The sequence below is a fragment of the Artibeus jamaicensis genome, unplaced genomic scaffold (genome assembly GCF_021234435.1).
Source record: "Artibeus jamaicensis isolate MK-2021 breed Jamaican fruit bat unplaced genomic scaffold, CSHL_Jam_final scaffold_1964, whole genome shotgun sequence".
In the NCBI taxonomy this organism is placed as follows: Eukaryota; Metazoa; Chordata; class Mammalia; order Chiroptera; family Phyllostomidae; genus Artibeus; species Artibeus jamaicensis.
Genome location: NW_026522030.1, coordinates 72,855,379 through 72,872,549, shown reverse-complemented (window position 1 = coordinate 72,872,549; position 17,171 = coordinate 72,855,379). Strand labels below are relative to the sequence as shown.

General features: G+C 39.4%; 1 protein-coding gene across 1 annotated transcript in view; it reads right to left on the bottom strand.

Annotated features, from left to right (window-relative positions):
• Window positions 1–8,877: 8,877 nt before the first annotated feature.
• The window catches only part of FAM240B (family with sequence similarity 240 member B), a 42,506-nt gene continuing 34,212 nt past the window's right edge, over window positions 8,878–17,171 (bottom strand). Inside the window, exon 3 of the mRNA XM_037128700.2 lies at window positions 8,878–9,470. Within this exon, the coding sequence (XP_036984595.1) occupies window positions 9,377–9,470 (94 nt within the window). The 3' untranslated portion in view covers window positions 8,878–9,376. The remainder of the gene's footprint in view (window positions 9,471–17,171) is intronic.

Genomic DNA, 17,171 nt, shown 5'->3' with positions numbered 1-17,171 from the left:
AGAAGGTCCTGCAAAAATGCATCACCCAGTATGTTCGCTAGGTGGGTAAGAGACCATCTCTTCCTTCCCCTGGGTTTATATTATTTTTCCCTGTGAACCAGACCAGGTCCTTCCTCAGCCCAAACTTCTGTACGCTCCAGGGGGTCCATCCCCCAACCAACCCATTCTTTTCCCCAGGCTAGACTGACAGATTTCTTCGATACAGCACCTCCTCCTGTCACCATTCTGACCTCTGTGGTGCACGTACCTGCTTCCCCTGGTCCCACCCCAATCAGGTAAGGGAAGGAAGCAGAAGGCTTCCTTCCCTTCCAACTATCTTGCTAGCCTTGAGTGTGCTCAGTGTAATGCTTCCTCCTGTTGCAATGTTGCTCATGCGTGGGGGATCTGCTGCCAGGCTATTTTAGTATCAGGATGTTGAACTGAACTGTACTTTTATATGGAACAGAAACTCTGGACACCAGCTTTTGTCTTGGCCTTGCTGAGAATGTGATTGGACTTTTTCCATGGCGGGCAGATGGAGAGGGGACCTTGGAAACCCAGGGGACAGCTTCTATCTCCATATAGAACCACACCACACCACACCACAATCTTCCATACATTGGTTCCTCGAAATGCTTTTCTTGTGATCCCATGAAAGAACCTAATTCCCATCAACAGTATTTTGATCTGATAGCTTAAACAACAACCTTCCACTATCATCTCTCAACCAGCCTCCTGCCAGGTCAGCTAGCAGTAGAACATGATCTGCTCATTTCCTTCTGGTAGTTGTACCTGGGGGGAAAAAAACACAAATATTGTACAAATAGAATGCATAGAGCTTGCTTTCTGGTCAAGAAGACAAGAGTCCTTATTTGAGGCTAACATTTATTGCAGACTTTGGTATTTAAGTTGCAGTTCAGGCATTTTGCTTATGTAATCTTCAAGGTTGCCCTGAGGCTCAGAGATGTGCAGGCCCAGGACTCTCACCTGGCAGCCCAGGGGCTGGCTTGTCCAGAGCACCTCCTACAGGCCCAGACCCATGGGGCCTTTGAGAGTCCTGATGCATATTAGCATGCTAATAATTCTAAGAAAAAAACACTTAAAATAAAGTTGTTTTTGTTTTTTCAGTCCAGAGTTTCTCCCATTTAGTTAATAATGAGCTCCTCTGCCCCCCTGCCTTTTTGAATGGAATTATTATTCCCCCAAAACAGGAAGAAGTGAGCCACACCTCTGAGGGCCCCTCTTTGCAGATGTGGGAAGAACTCTTTCCAGCTCAGATGCTGATGTGCCTATCTCCCTCCAGTCTTGTCTCCAGCCATGCTCTTTCTGGGCAAGTGTCCAGCCTGGGATCAGTCACTGTGGCCAGACAGCCATGAGGGATCACTAGATGCCACCAGGTCAGGGCCCTGGGGTCAGTGCCTATGTACTAGAGATGAGGCTCAGAGAAGTACCTTTTTTTTTCTTATTCAGGACATTTTTAAATTAAAAGACAAAGACAACTAGTGATTTAAGGCATAAAAAAAGGAAACGAGATTATGTATATGTCTGCTCAAGAAGTCAAAGGACCCAGAGGATAAAGCTGGTTCCAAATCTGAGTCCTGAACTCTCCCCTCCCCTATCCTCTTCCTCTCAGCTTCGTCTTCCTGTGTATTGACTTCATCCCTGGACAACACTCTATCTAGGGTGACTGTCTCCCTCCAATAGTCCCAGACTCCATCATTATTGCTGGTAGACCCAGAAAATCATGTGTTCCCCTTCTCTACAGTTCCAGTCCAGGCTCAGGCCCTGGCTTTCCCTGGATCCACTTAGCTCATGGTCATCCCTGAGCCAATCTCTGGCACTTCTTTGATTGGTCAAGTTGTGTCACAGGCCTAGGGGTGAGGTTAGCCCTCCCTTTACCACAGGAAGGTGAATTAAAGGTGGGCATTTCCCCAAAGTTATTTCAGTCTGTTATAAGGGAAGTGGGAGAGTGACACCAGTCAGGCAAAATTAATAGCTCCAGTATGAACAGTCAGGGGACACTCTGAGTCAGGAGTTGTCTACTCACCTTCTAAGAGCAGTTCTGTTTCTTACAATTTATCCTAAGCAGGTAATTATTTAAATAAATTAGTATACAGCCAACAAAAAATGATGTGAGTCATATTATTGAGTGAAAAGACAGATTACAAAAATCATTTGTAGTAAAATTACAATTTTGAAAAATTATTTATCTTCTTGATTCTATGTAAATAGAGAGATGCTCACTGGTTTTCTAAATACTATATCAGTAGTATTTACTGCTACATGGTAGACTTTGTGTAATTTTTACAAGTTTTTTTATTTTCCTGAATTTTTACCACAAACAAGTATATTTTTTATAAAAAATACTTGGAAAAGTACAGTTCTTTATTCCTTTCAAAGAGTACTTTAATCTAATGTGAGATTCTCAGCATGGAGGAATTGTACTTCCCTCTTTAGAATCTGTATGTCTTCTAGAAACATCTTGGCCAGAGCAGGCTGAGGGGAGGGCCTGAAACTCCTTGTTCCTAATACATTGTCTCTTGTCCTTGTAGTGGTCAAGACAATGACCTGGGGAGGCCTGGCTTTGTGCCTTCCTTGCACTTTACCAGTGGTTCATTGCTCATGGTGTTTGGATGAGGTGGCCCAGTGTTGCCAGTCATCCTCTAATTTTCTCTAGAGCCTTTGGGCGTTGCCCATCTCATCTCAGTGCCTAACACAGTAACTTTTTTAACCAGTGTCTCTCTTCCTCTTTCTCCCCACTTCTCTAGGTCTCCTGTAGCAAAGCCTCTCTCTCCTGGCTCTCCTGGCTGGGTACATACTGTACCAAAATTAGCCTGAGAGCTTGGGCATTGGTCTGGAACTCAAGAGCTCTTCTCAGTTTTACCATCCAATTGCTTTGTGAAAAAAGACACTTTCTACTTTCATTTCTTTTGTCACTATTAATGAATCATTTGTCCGAAAGTCAAATGGACCTTTGTTGCTACGTATCAAACATAAGTAAGCTGTGGCTTACATTCAGTAAAGCCTCTTTGAGCAGCTGATCTCTCTTCTCAGTTGGTACATTCCAAGATTTAGCCATTTTCCAGCCTACATTTCACACAAGTGTATTAAAGGAAAAGGGATAATTAATTTTGAAATAAAAGCCAAAAGTATAAAGATGTTTACCTTGAGTCACAACATAAGGCAAATTTGTCATGTTTTTTCCTATGTTCCATCATTTAGACCACCCTCTTATTTGTACCTTAGTTCACCTTGAAAAGAGCAGAAGATCATAAGGGGTATTTTTTCTAATTAGGCTGTTTGGGTAATCATAATTTTGGCAAAGACAATCTCCCAACATCTGTAGAGTGAGTGCATTCTCCACACTGCTGCCAGGATGGTTTTACTCTGTTACTAAGACAGATCTTAGCAAGTTACTGCCCTGCTTAAAACCTTTGATGAGTCTCCATTGCTTTTGTGATAATGTCCAAATTCCTTAGCCAGCATTTCAAGGGCTTCCCCATTTAACCCCAACCTACCTTCCCTTCCTCTCTTCTCTGCCCTTGCTGACAGCACAGCTAATATCTCAGGGATGCTGTTGCCTTTCTTTCACAGACCTCACCCTCTCTGTGAGATCTTCAGGCCTCCCCATATCAGCACATGTGCTCTTCTTGCCTGACTCACTCACTTCCCTTTATTGAATTATAATTGACAAATAAAAATTGTGTATATTTGAGCTATATAATGTGATATCTTGATACACATACATATTTTAAAATGGTTAACAAAATCAAACTAATTAATATTTCCATCACCTCATATAGTTATTTTTTGTGTGTGGTAAGAATGCTTAAGATCTACTGTATTTTAAAAGTTCAAGTATGCAGTGAAGCATTATTAATTATAGTGGTTGCTAGAGTCCGACGGGTAGGAGAAGTAGGGAGACGTACAAAGTTTTATTTCTTCAGGTGACTAAATTCTAGAGATCTAATGTACAGCCTGATGACCAACTCAATTTTAATGGTTTGTCTTCTCCACTGGATCCCTGCACTCTTTTGGAGAAGACATTCCCAAGTCTGGCTAAGCATCGAGCTCTCATGGCAGCTTGATAACAATACAAAAATTTTTTATCCTCATACCAGGCCAACAGAGTGAGAATTCCTGGGAGTGGAGCCCAGGAATTCATCAATTTAAAAACATTTTCCAGGTGATCATGATCAGCAGGCAGGCTTGGTAACCCCCTGCCCCAGGACTGGCCATTATCTTTAGTGACAGTAGGGATAGAACAAGGCAGAGAGCTGAGCTACACCAAAGCCTCACTTTGTGGCAGGTCCTGCTGTAGGAGCTTTTACACCTACTTATCTTATCTCAGCCACCTGGAGAAACAGATGATGCTGTGTACATTACTACAGATGAGGAAATCACAGCTCGGGAGCTTAGGTCCCTTGTCGTAGGTCCCCACGGGCAACAAAACCAGTTCTGCTGTCTCTTTAGACTTATATTCTTTTTACTTAATCCATATTAATTAAAATAAATTAATATATTTAAATATATATATATATATATATCTTATTACAGTTTTCCCAGGTTTTTTTTTCTTCCCTTTATCCCTCCTCGATCCTGCACACTGAACCTCCAGCACTCCTGCACCTTAGTTCATGTCCATGGTCTGTGCATATAAAGTCTTTGGCTTCTCTATTTCCTACACTACTTTTAATCTCCTTTTCTCTATTTTATGCCTACCAATTATATTTCTTATTCCCTGTACCTTCCCTCACCATTCTCTCCCTCCTCCTCCCCACTGCTAACCCTCCATGAGATCTCAGTTTCTATGAATTTCTTCCTGTTCTAGTTTTTTGCTTAGTTTTTTGTTTTGTTTTGTTTTAGGTTGAGTTGTTGATAGTTTGTTGTCATTTTACTTTTCATAGCTTTTGATATTCTTCTACTTCTTAGATAAGTCCCTTTAACATTTCATATAATAAGAGCTCAGTGGTAATGAACTCCTTTAAATTTACCATATCTGGGAAGCACTTTATCTGTCCTTCCATTCTAAATGATAGCTTTGCTAGATAGGGTAATCTTGGATGTAGGTCCTTGCCTTTCATGACTTGGAATGCTTCTTTCCAGCCCCTTCTTGCCAGTAAGGTTTCTTTTGAGAAATCAGCTGATAGTCTTATGGGTACTTCTTTGTAGGTAGTACCCATACCTTTTCTCTTGCTGCTTTTAAGGTTTTCTCCTTATCTTGAATCTTGGGTAATGTAATTATGATGTGCCTTGGTGTGTGCTTCCTTGAGTCCAACTTGTTTGGGACTCTCTGAGCTTCCTGGAAGTATTCCCTTTGCCAGATTGGAGAAGGTTTCCTTCATTATTTCTTCAAATAAGTTTTCAACTTCTTGCTCTTCCTCTTTTCCTTCCAGCACTCCTACAATTCGTGTGTTGAAACGTTTAAAGTTATCTCATAGGTTGCTAAGTCTCTCCTCATTTTTTTGAATTCTCGTTTCTTTATTCTGTTCTGGTTGAATGTTATTTCTTCCTTCAGGTCCAAACCTTTGATGTGAGTCCTGGTTTCCTTCCCATCACTCTCAGTTCCCTATACACTTTCCTTTATTTCGCTTTGCATAGCCTTCACTTCTGTCTTCATTTTATGATCATACTCAACTATTTCTGTGAGCATCCTGATAACCAGTGTTTTGAACTGTGCATCTTATAGGTTGCCTGTTTCTTCATCACTTACTTGTATTATTTCTGGATCTTTGATCTGTTCTTTCATGTGGGCCAAATTTTTTTGTTTCTTAATGCCTGTTATTTAGCAATGGGTGGAGCCTTAGGTATTCTCCAGGGAGAGGCAACCCTCTTCACTGCATTGTGGTGCTGTATGTTGGGGAGGGATCTAAGAGGGAGCAATGCCGCTTTTTTGACTCTCAGCCAGCTTTCAGTCTGATACCCACAAGCAAATTGAGCCCTTCTGCTGATGATTCCTGGGTTGGTGGTATTGTGTAAGTTTTAGGACTCTGGGGTCTCTCCAAGGAACTCTCCTGTGAGGCTGGAAGTTTCTCCCATCTCTGCAACCCCGACAGATTTTTTTCAGCCAGAGGTTTTGAGCCTTTAGTTCCCCACATTGAAACCCTAGGTTCTGTGGTCTGTCTCACTCCCCAGTTGTTCCTCCCAGTTCATCCACACACAAATGTGAAACTTCCTAGTCCTCCAGTCACCACCTTGCTCTGAGTCCTCTCTACCCTGGCTGCCTGTCTCTTCCCCTTCTACTTGTCTGGATGAATGTTTCTTCTTTAATTCCTTGGTTGTCAGACTTCCATATAGTTTGATTTTTGTCAGTTCTGGTTATTTTTTACTTTTAAATTTGTTGTTGTTCTTCTTGGTGTTGTGAGGAGACAAAGTGAATCTATCTATGCCTCCATCTTGGCCAGAAGTCGAAATAAATTAACATCTTGTTTCAGAATTTCTATGACTTGCTCCCCCACATTCAGTTAATGTTCAAGACCTATCCACTCTCTCTTCTCAGCTCCTTTCTCAGAAACAGCCTCCTCATTCATCTATTGCTATCTTAGGCCATATCCCTCTAATCCATTTTCCCAACTACAGCCAAGTGATCATTTAGACTTGAAATTTTTCAAATCATTCTGTTTATGGTACCTGTTACCACAATAAGCTTTTCATCTTTACACTGACAGGTATGTCTATTTTTCCTTTTCAGCTTTGAGGTTTTCAGACTTATAATGGTAACATTATAAGGAAAGCAGGCCTTCCCTTCCTTGCCCTCTTAGACTTCTAAAGCAAATGCCAATCCAGGAGTTATGTTTTACAATGTATAAAATATTTACACACAGGGACATAGAAAGGCAACTTTAGAAAAATGGGCAATAGGTGTTCATAAGCAATTCACAAATGAGAAAATTGAACTAATAAATAAACAAATGAAAAAAATCTCATGATCACTGATGGTCAAAGAAACAAAGTGATGCCACTTTATATCCCTCAGACTAGGAAAACTTGAAAACAGTTATCACACTGATTGCTGGCAGGGAGAAAAGAACTCTCATTTGAACCGCTGGTTCAAAAGGCAGTTTCGTCAACCTTTCTGAAAAGCATTCTAGTAACATTTTAAAAGTAGAAACTGCAATATGTTTGTTATAATTTTCCATTGTTGTGAATCTATTTTCTAGCACAAAACTACTCATATAAAGGACCTGTGGATAGGAGTATTTACTACTGTATTGTTTGAATAGCAACAATCTGGAAATTGGGTAGCTATTTATGTCTAAAAGAATCATTGACTTTACTAGGAAACATCCACATCATAGTAAAATAGGATCCCATTAGAAATATGAAGTATAGCTATATATTGACCTGGAAGCATGTGTATGAGGTGCTGCTGAGTGAAGAAAACAAGATGCAGAAACTTGTGATATGATCCTGTTTTGTAAAATGTTACCACATGAATACAAAGCCATTAAATGTAGAGTTTGTGTGTAAAGTTTATACAGAGAGTACTAGTATGAATGTGTGTCTGTACATGGCTATGTGAACACAAAGGAAACTGTAAGAGGACCCATAATATGTTATTAACACGGGTGAGGGGTGCAGGACTTGAGGATGATAGAGAGTAGGGAATAAAGGGAGGGAGTGAACCAAGACAACAAAGACAAGGAGAAAGGGTTAATAGTAAACTGTTATAAAATCATATCTGCATGAATGAGATGATAATACTTATGATTTTTATAAGTTACATGTGTGTATGTGTATTACAAAATCTGAAGTGTTAAAAATGCAAATCTAATCAGTTCATTCTTCCCAAAATTTTTTTATAGCTACCTGTTCCCCTGTGCATCAATCCAGAATCTCCAGCCTGGACTCTGAAGCCCCTGCTCTCCTCTCCACCCTCCTACAGAACAGCTAGCTACCCTCCTCGCTCTGTGTCAATGTCACATATTGCCTTGGACCTAAAGTCCCTGCCCTGCAGCCCTCCTGCTCTGCTTTAGCTCTTCACATCTACTGTTCTTTCTTGCCAAAGCCATTTCTCCATTCCTATTTTCCTGGATAACTCCAACTCATTTTCGTAAATCCCAGCTTAAACACCACTTTCTCAGGGAATTTTCCTGACCCACAGATATGGTTATGTACCTTGATATATATTCTCATTGATTCCTTGTCCTTAATAAAATTCTATTTTACTATTAGCCTTTTCCCCCCAAACTTAGCACAAATTTCCCAAGTTATACTTTTCCTTTTTTTAATGTTTATTTGTTGTGTCCACATTGGATAAGAACCCATAGCAGAACCTGAGCATTACACCCTGGATCTCATATTGTGGTGATGTAGAATCACCTCTTCTAACCTTCTTGCCATCCCATGGCTCTCTTAGTCATGCTGAGCCCTTTTAGTTTTCTAGGTGCAGAAGTTTATACCACCAACTGACATCCTTAGAACTGTCTCAGATTATCTCCCATCTCATCCCCAGGGTCCTTCTGGCCAGCTGTGTTCCCTGGCTGCCCAGGGTTCCCTACTTTGCCGCTGTCCCTCAGAGAGGAATCCCTGAGCAGAGGAGCCTAGTTACTGATGGAACCCCTCCTGCTCTGTGATTATGATCTGAGCTTGAGAGGAGGTTACAGTGAGGGTGACTTGAAATTCCAGAATGTGTCTGGAGGCAGCTGGAGCTGACATTTGCTATTTCACCAGAGAACTAAGACAGTGAGTTAACAGAAGGCTCACACCACTTAGGGCATGATAAGCAAGTGTATTAAACATTATCTTGTTTTCACTGGACATTTGTAATTAAGCATGCTTATGAAAAAATAAAATACAATTCATATGAAGAGAGAAAACTTAGTTCTGTTTATTTTCAAACTATATTGTTAATAAAGTATTTTCTTTTTAACAATTGCTTTATTTCCATAAGTGGTTGTATTTTTGTCTTTGCACAAAAGGGGAACAGAAAGAAAAGGCTGTATGACTGTTTTCCCAAAAGATGAAGGGAAGCCAGATTCCCATCACGATAACTGCCTTTGCTAAGCTTAGGTAGAACATTCAGATTTCAAAATGAGAAGAAAATATAGAAATAAGTTGTACTACATGGATCTTTGAGACTGGGGGAGTGCTATTTCCAAGAAATTTCAAGAAAATTCCAAGAAAATTAGTATTAGATAACCTGAGCTTCACGTCCCACTGGCAGTCATCCTGTCCTCTGTGCAAGAAAGAGTGAGTTGGATAATATCTTCCATAACCTCTATTAGCATGGGAGGGGGCAGTAAGTTTCACATATAAATCTATTCACAAATGGAAGGTCAAATACAAAGTGTCCTGCTTAGCAAGTCACATAATGGGGGTGCTAGTTTTATCTCCTAGAAAAGTGCATTTGGTGGCTTGTTATCTTTGAAGTGGATGAGGCAGTCCACAATGAATTTCAGTCCACAATGTTCCCCTGCTTTCCCTTCTCCCCAGTATTGTCCAGCATCCGCAGTCTTTCCTCCAGTCTCTGCTTCCATTCTTCTCTGAGCCTTAGGAGGGGAAACAATACACATGGCTTAGTGCATTTGCCTACACATCTGCTGGTCCAGTAAAGTTTTCTTTTCCTGCTAAGGAATATATATTTTTAATTTAAAAATGTCTATTGATTTTAGAACGAGAGAGAGAAACTTTGATGTGAGAGAGAAACTTCAATTGGTTGCTTCCCATATGTTTCCCAAATGGGGATCAAATCCACAACCTAGTATGTGCCCTGAGTAAGGATTGGATCCATGACCTTTTGGTGTATGGAACAATGTTCAAACCAACTGAGCCACATAGATAAAGGCCTTCTAAAGAATATCTTTAAGAGAAACACATGACTTTCACAAATTAGTGAAGAAAAAAATGAATAGACAAATGAGAAAAGTCTAGAAAATATAGTTTTTTCCTCAAATTGTTATGTAACTCAATGTAAACTCAGTCAAGCTCTTAGCAGGACTTTTTTGTAGATAACAACAAACTGATTCTAAATTTTATATGAAAAGGCAAAAGAAACAGACCAGTGAAACCAATTTTGAAGAAGTAAGTTGGAGAACTGCCATTACATTATTTTGAGGCTAAATGTTAGGCTACCACCATCGGGATGGTGTGGCATTGGTGAAGAAACAGACAATAGATCAATGAAATGAAATAGTGAGTCCAGAAATATATACACATAATATGGGCAATTGATTTGGACAAGGGGCAAAGACAACTCAATGGAGGTAGCCATATATATGTGTGTATGTGTGTGTGTGTGTGTGTGTGTGTGTGTGTGTGTATAAATTTAAACAAATGGGACTAGGACATCATATATCCATATTCAAAAGAAAATGGTTTGGGTCCATATCCCACATCTAGTAGCATAGAGCTGATGAAAAACGTAAGACTAAGACTTCTAAGAAAATACCCATAAAATAATACCTTCATTATTTTCCTGTGGATAAAGGAATAATTTTTAGATACAACACAAAGAATGGTTTATAAAAAAAGAAAAGAATATTTGGGACTTAAATTTACTCTGTAAAAGACACTGTAAGGAGAATAAAAGACAAGCCATAAATAGGGAAAAGATATTCGCAAATCACATATTTAGGGACTTGTTTCCAGAATATACAATTAAATATACCACAGGCAAAAAAAATTTTGAAGGCATTTTACTGAGAAGTGGTATGGATGACAAATCAGCACATAAAAGATGCTCAACATAATTAGAAAAATGCAAATTAAAACTGCAATGTGGTACCACCCACATCATAGAATGATCAAAATAAACAAACAAAAAAAAAACCCCACCAAGAACCCACAAAAACCCACAAGAGAAAAACATGTAAAAAAATTAAAAATAAACTCTCACAATGAAAGCCAAAACAAATGTTGGCACGGACATTGAGTGGCTTGAACTCTCTCACAATCGTTGTGGAAATGCAAAATGGCACAGTCAGTATGGAAAACAGTTTGGCAGTTTCTTATACAATTAAACTTAAATTTACCATATGACCCAGTAATCTCAATCTGGGTATTTACTCAAAAGAAATGTCAATTTATATCCACACAGACACCTGTATGTAAATGTTCATGATAGTTTTATTTATAGTCACCCAAAACTGGAAATAATCTAAATATCCTTCAACTAAGGAATGGATAACCAAATTATGACATGTCTATGTAACAGAATAGTACTCAAAAATGAGAGGGGATGGGAGATTGATACACACAAGAATTACATCCCAAATATATTTTTAAGTGAAAAGAGGCAGACTCAAAAGACCATATACTGTAAAATTAACTTATGACATTCTGAAAAAGGTAAAACTGGAGGGATAGAGAACAGATCAGTGGTTGCTAGGGATTGGAAATTGGCAGAGAAATTAATCATAAAAGAGCAGAATGAAGACATTTTTAGAGTGATGGAACTATTCTATATCTTGATTGTGGTGATTACATCATTCTGAGCATTTATCAAAACTCATAGAACTGTACACAAAGAGAAAACAAATGCATGGTGCTTATAAATCAATAAAGAAGAAACTCTGTAGTCATATGGGTAGATGATGTAAATTGGCTCCTCCAGAAGAAGAAATTCAGCTGTTTCCTACACATATGACAAATTTCAATGAAACTTGTAATCAATTAAATTCAGTTTAAAACACAAACTGAACTAACAAGCAAAACAGAGACAGACATAAATAGAGAGCAGACTGACAGTTCTTGGCAGGAATCGGGGGAAGCCTGGGTTTGGGTGGAGGAATTAAGAAAAGAAAAAAAGAAAGAAAGAAAGAGAGAGAGAGAAAGAAAGAAAGAAAGAGAGAGAGAGAGAGAGAGAGAGAGAGAGAAAGAAAGAAAGAAAGAAAGAAAGAAAGAAAGAAAGAAAGAAAGAAAGAAAGAAAGAAAGAAAGAAAGAAAGAAAGAAAGAAAGAAAGAAAGAAAGAAAGAAAGAAAGAAAGAAAGAAAGAAAGAAAGAAAGAAAGAAAAGAGAGAGAGCAACAAAGAACTCATGGACATGGACAACAGTGTGGTGATTGCAGCAGTGGGGGATGGGTGGAGGTGGAAGAGGGTATGGGGGAATAAATAGTGATGAAAAAACAAACAAAACAGAAGAAAAAGTCAGTGAAATTCTATGTTCATTTGTTTGATTAATATAGTTAAGTTTGACAATACAGGATATTAGCTATTGTAGAAATTAGTACTCCTATACTCAGGGTGCAAGTTGCAAGAATAGAAGGCTATCAAACTTTTAAAAACTCTTGTTTTTTTAAAAGATTTTATTCATTTATCTTTGAAGGGAAGGGAAGGAGAGAGGGAGAGAAATATCAGTGTGTGGTTGCTTCTTGGGTGTCCCCCACTGGGAACTGGCCAGCAACCCAGGCATGTGCCCCAACTGGGAATCAAACCGCAATTGTCTGGTTCACAGGCCTGTGCTCAATCCACTGAGCTACACCAGCCAAGGCTAAAAACTCTTGTTTTTGACCTAACATTTTCATTTATATGAAGTTATCCCACAATATTTATCCATATATGCAAGAATGTATGCACAGGTATCTTTATTACAACATTGTTTGTGAAGCCTAAAAATGAAAAATGAACTGTCTTTTGATGTGACTGGTTAAATAAATTGTTATATCATTACAATGGAAAACATTAAAGAACTGAGAGGGCTATCTTCTTAATGTAGATGAAGTTGAAAAAGTTAGGGGCTTTTTACATAAAAATACTGGATACATATTTATTTTCTTATTCAAACTGGGGTTTTGGGGAAAGATATACAAGGAATCATAGATGGCAGTGCTCTACAGAAAGCTGGTCTAGGAGGCTCAGTGGGAAGGAAACTCACTCCTAAATATATACCCTTTCTTGATGCTTGAATTAAAAATATATATATACACCTGTGTTAATTTCTTAAGAGTAAAGATAACCAAAATGAAAAAATTAGATAATTACTTTTATTAATTTTCTGGGGCTGTGATAATAAAATACCAAATTGTGTGGCTTAAACAATAGAAATTTATTTTCTCACAGTTCTGAAAAGTGGGAAGTCCAAGATCAAAATGTGGGTAGACTTGGTTTCTCCCAAGATATTTCTTTGGCTTGTATCTGAGAAGCACTTTATCTGTCCTTCCATTCTAAATGAAAGCTTTGCTGGATAGAGTAATCTTGGTTGTAGGTCTTTGGATTTCATAACTTGGAATATTTCTTTCCAGCCCCTTCTTGCCTGTAATGTCTCTTTTGAGAAATCAGCTGACAGTCTGATGGGAACTCCTTTGTAAGTGACTGTCTCCTTATCTCTTGCTGCTTCTAGGATTCTCTCCTTCATTTTCATCTTGGCTAATGTAATTATGATGTGCCTTGGTGTGTTCCTTCTTGGGTCCAACTTCTTTGGGACTCTCTGAGCTTCCTGGATTTCCTGGAAGTCTATTTCCTTTGCCAGATTGGGGAAGTTCTCCTTTATTATTTGTTCAAATAAGTTTTCCACTCGTGGCTGTTCCTCTTCCCCTTCTGGCACCCCTATAATTCTGATGTTGGAATGTTTAAAGATGTCCTGGAGGTTCCTAAGCCTCTCCTTGTTGAGGTCCAAAACAGATGTTGAAAAGGGACAATCCCGAATGAGCCCCGGATAAAGTTAGGCTGACCAGGAACAGGGAAATTTTTACTTCCTAAAAGGGCTAACCGCCAATTACACAAAGAGCCTTTTGAATTTCCCTAATAAGCCAATGGCAATCAGCTGTTTAGAGCTAGCCAATAGCTAACAGCCACATCTGCTTTTGTTCAAAGCTTGCTTGCATACCCCTATATAAGGACATAGCTGTAAGCGCCGGGGCGTGGCTCTCATCTGCAGCTCTCCTGAGCATAGTGTTCTCGGACACTCAGAGAGCTCGCCCCTGCGCAGGTAAAACTTGGCCAATTAAGTAACATCTTGAAAATTCTGAAAGTCTCCGAACTTCTGTTTCTCGTGACAGCGGATGCAACATTCTTCATTTTTTTTAATTCTTGTTTTTTCATCCTTTTTTGTTTGGTTGTTTCTTTCTTCCTTCTGGTCCACTCCCTTGATTTGAGTCCATTTCCTTTCCATCACTATTGGTTTCCTGTGCATTTCCCTGCATTTCACTTAGTTTAGCCTTCATTTGTTCCTCTAATTTGTGACTAAAATCGACCAGCTCTGTGAGCATCCTGATCACCAGTGTTTTGAACTGTACATCTGATAGGTTGGCTATTTCTTGGTCGCTTAGAGTTATCGGCTCTGGGGCTTTTACTTCTTCTTGAGCCATGTTTTGGTCTGTTCACACCTGTTATGTATGAGGAGCAGAGCCCTAGGTGTTCACCAGGTTGGGGCAACTCAGTCACTGGGTTATGATGCTATGTATGTGGGGGTGGGGTCAAAGAGGGGCAATAGCAGTCCCCTCTGCTGCTTTCCGCCACTGGGGCCTGCTCGGTCTGTCTCACTGCTCGCTCCTTCACCTGGTTCTGTGTGCGAATGTGTGACCGTGGTCAGCCTGCCACCTTGTGCCCTCACTGGGTCCCCCCTTTGCTACCCCACACCTGGGATCCGCCCACAGCTACCTGCATGCCTGGGTTGGGGGATCTTTCCTGCCTGATCCCGCTCTGCTGCTGGCTCCACTCCTCTTAACGGTCTGGCTAAAGAGTTCATTGTTGTTGGACTTCCGTATAGTTCAATTTTTTATGTTTTGGCTGCATTTTTGTTGCTAAAACATTGTTGTCTTTAAACTTGGTTGTACGAGGAGGAACAGTGTTTTCACCTACGCCTCCATCTTGGTGGAAGTCTATTTCTTTGGCTTGTAGGTGGCCTTCTTGCTCCATCCTCACATGGCCTTTTCTCTCTTAGTGTACATTCCTGATGTCTCTTTATGTGTTCAATGTCCTCTTTTAATAAGGACATCAGTTAGATTGGATTAGGGCTCACCCTAAAAGTCTCATTTTAACTAAATCAACTCTTTTAAAAGTGCTATCCTCAAACATTGTTACATTCTGAGGTACAGGGTGGGATTTAGGGCTTCAACACATGAATTGGGGGGTCTGATTCAGTTCATAACTGATTAAGTGAAATAACACATTCTAATACAGAAAAATAAATACACAATAAAATATTTTAAATGATCCAACATTATTTTTCACTCTTATAAATAATAATACTTAATACTCTGCCCATGTACCAGTCTATTTTCTCCGGAGTGATTCCCAGAGGTGAATAGCTTAGAGGGCATAAATACTTTGAAGGCTCTAGGAACTTTTTACACTATTGGCTCCAGGAAACTTCTTACTTAAAACTCTGTTCAATTATGGGACCAAGAAAGAATGGAGGAAATCTGGGGTGTCAACCAGCTTGTTTGTTTGTGGTGTTGCTTAAGCAGATTAGCAACTGAGGATTGGAAGTTAAAAACTGAGAGAATTAGGGGCCTGGGAGAATGTTAAAACACCAGTTATAATCCTCATTCTACCTTCAACTTTAAATAAAAGTAAATGACATAAACATAGTTTGCCTATTTGAAAGGGAGATAAAACAGAACTGTTTTTCTCCCATTAGTGGGCAACTAATCTTTCCAGATCTTTCCACATTTCACTTAAGTATTTATTACTCTTATATAGATTTCTGTTGGTATTCATCTATGAGTAATTTTCAGTTATATTTCTTCATTATGGCTATTAAAAATTCATTTTATATTTTAATTTTTAACCAACCTCTCCAACCTAGAGACTATGTAGGCTACAAATTGTTTTTGCTTAGTACCTCTGAAAGGTTCTGTAAGTAAATCTGCCTCAAAAGTACATAAATTTTGTCACTGGGATCTTTTAAATCTCACTAATAAGGGTTGATGTTTGTGTTTCACTGAACTTGAGGGACTTTTTAAAAAACTGTTTTTATTTTTTAAAGCTTTTATGTATGTATTTATTTATTTATTTACTTATTTTAGATTTTTAATTTATTTATCTTTAGAGGGGAAGGGAAGGAGAGAGGGAAAGAAACATCAATGTATGGTTGCCTTTCGTGCCTCCCCTGCTGGGAACTGGCCTGCAGGGAACTGGCCTGCAACCCCGGTATGTGCCCTGACTGGGAATCGAACTGCGATTGTCTGGTTCACAGGTCCGTGCTCAATCCACTGAGCTACACCAGCCAGGGACTGAGCTACACCAGCCAGAGTATATTTTTAAATATATTTTATTGATTATGCTATTACAGTTTTCCCATTTACACCCCCTCCCATCTGCATTACCTTCCTTTAGTTCATGTCCATGGGTCATACATAGAAGTTTTTTGGCTTCTACATCTCCTATACTATTCTTAACCTACCCTCTGTCTATTTTCTACCTACCATTTATGCTACTTATTCTCTGTACCTTTTCCCCCCGTCTCCTCCTCCTCCCACTCCCCCACTGATAACACTCCCTGTGATTTTCATTTCTGCGATTCTGTTCCTGTTCTAGTTGTTTACTTAGTTTGTTTTTGTTTTTGTTTTGGGATCTGTTGTTAATAGCTGTGAGTTTGTTGTAATTTTACTGTTCATATTTCTTTTTTTTAAGATTTTATTTATTTATTTTTAGAGGGGAAGGGAAAGAGAGGGGGAGAGAAATATCAATGTATGATTGCCTCTCATGCGTCCCTTGCTGGGAACTGGCCTGCAACCCAGCCATGTGCCCTGACTGGGAATCAAATTGAGGTTGTTTGGTTCACAGGCCCTCGCTCAATCTACTGAGGTACACCAGCCAGGGCACTGTTCATATTTCTTATCTTTCTCTTAGATAAGCCCCTTTAACATTTCATATAATAATGGCTTGGTGATGGTGAACTCTTTTAATTTGACCTTATCTGGGAAGCACTTTTTCTGCCCCTCCATTCTAAATGATAGCTTTGTGGGATAGAGTAATCTTGGATGTATTCCAAGGTTACATCATTGTCTTCCATTACTTGGAATACTTCTTTCCAGCCCCTTCTTGCCTGTAAGGTTTCTTTTGAGAAATCAGCTGATAGTCTTATGGGCACTCCTTTGTAGGTAACTGTCTTTTTTCTCTTGCTGCTTTTAAGATTCTCTCTCGTGCTGGCTGGTGTAGCTCAGTGAATTGAGCACTGGCCTGCAAACTAAAGGATCATAGTTCAATTCCCAGTCAGAGCACAGGCCTGCGTTGCAGGCCAATTCTTGGCAGGGGACACATGAGAGGCAACCATACATTGATGTTTCTCTCCCTCTCTCTTTCTTTTC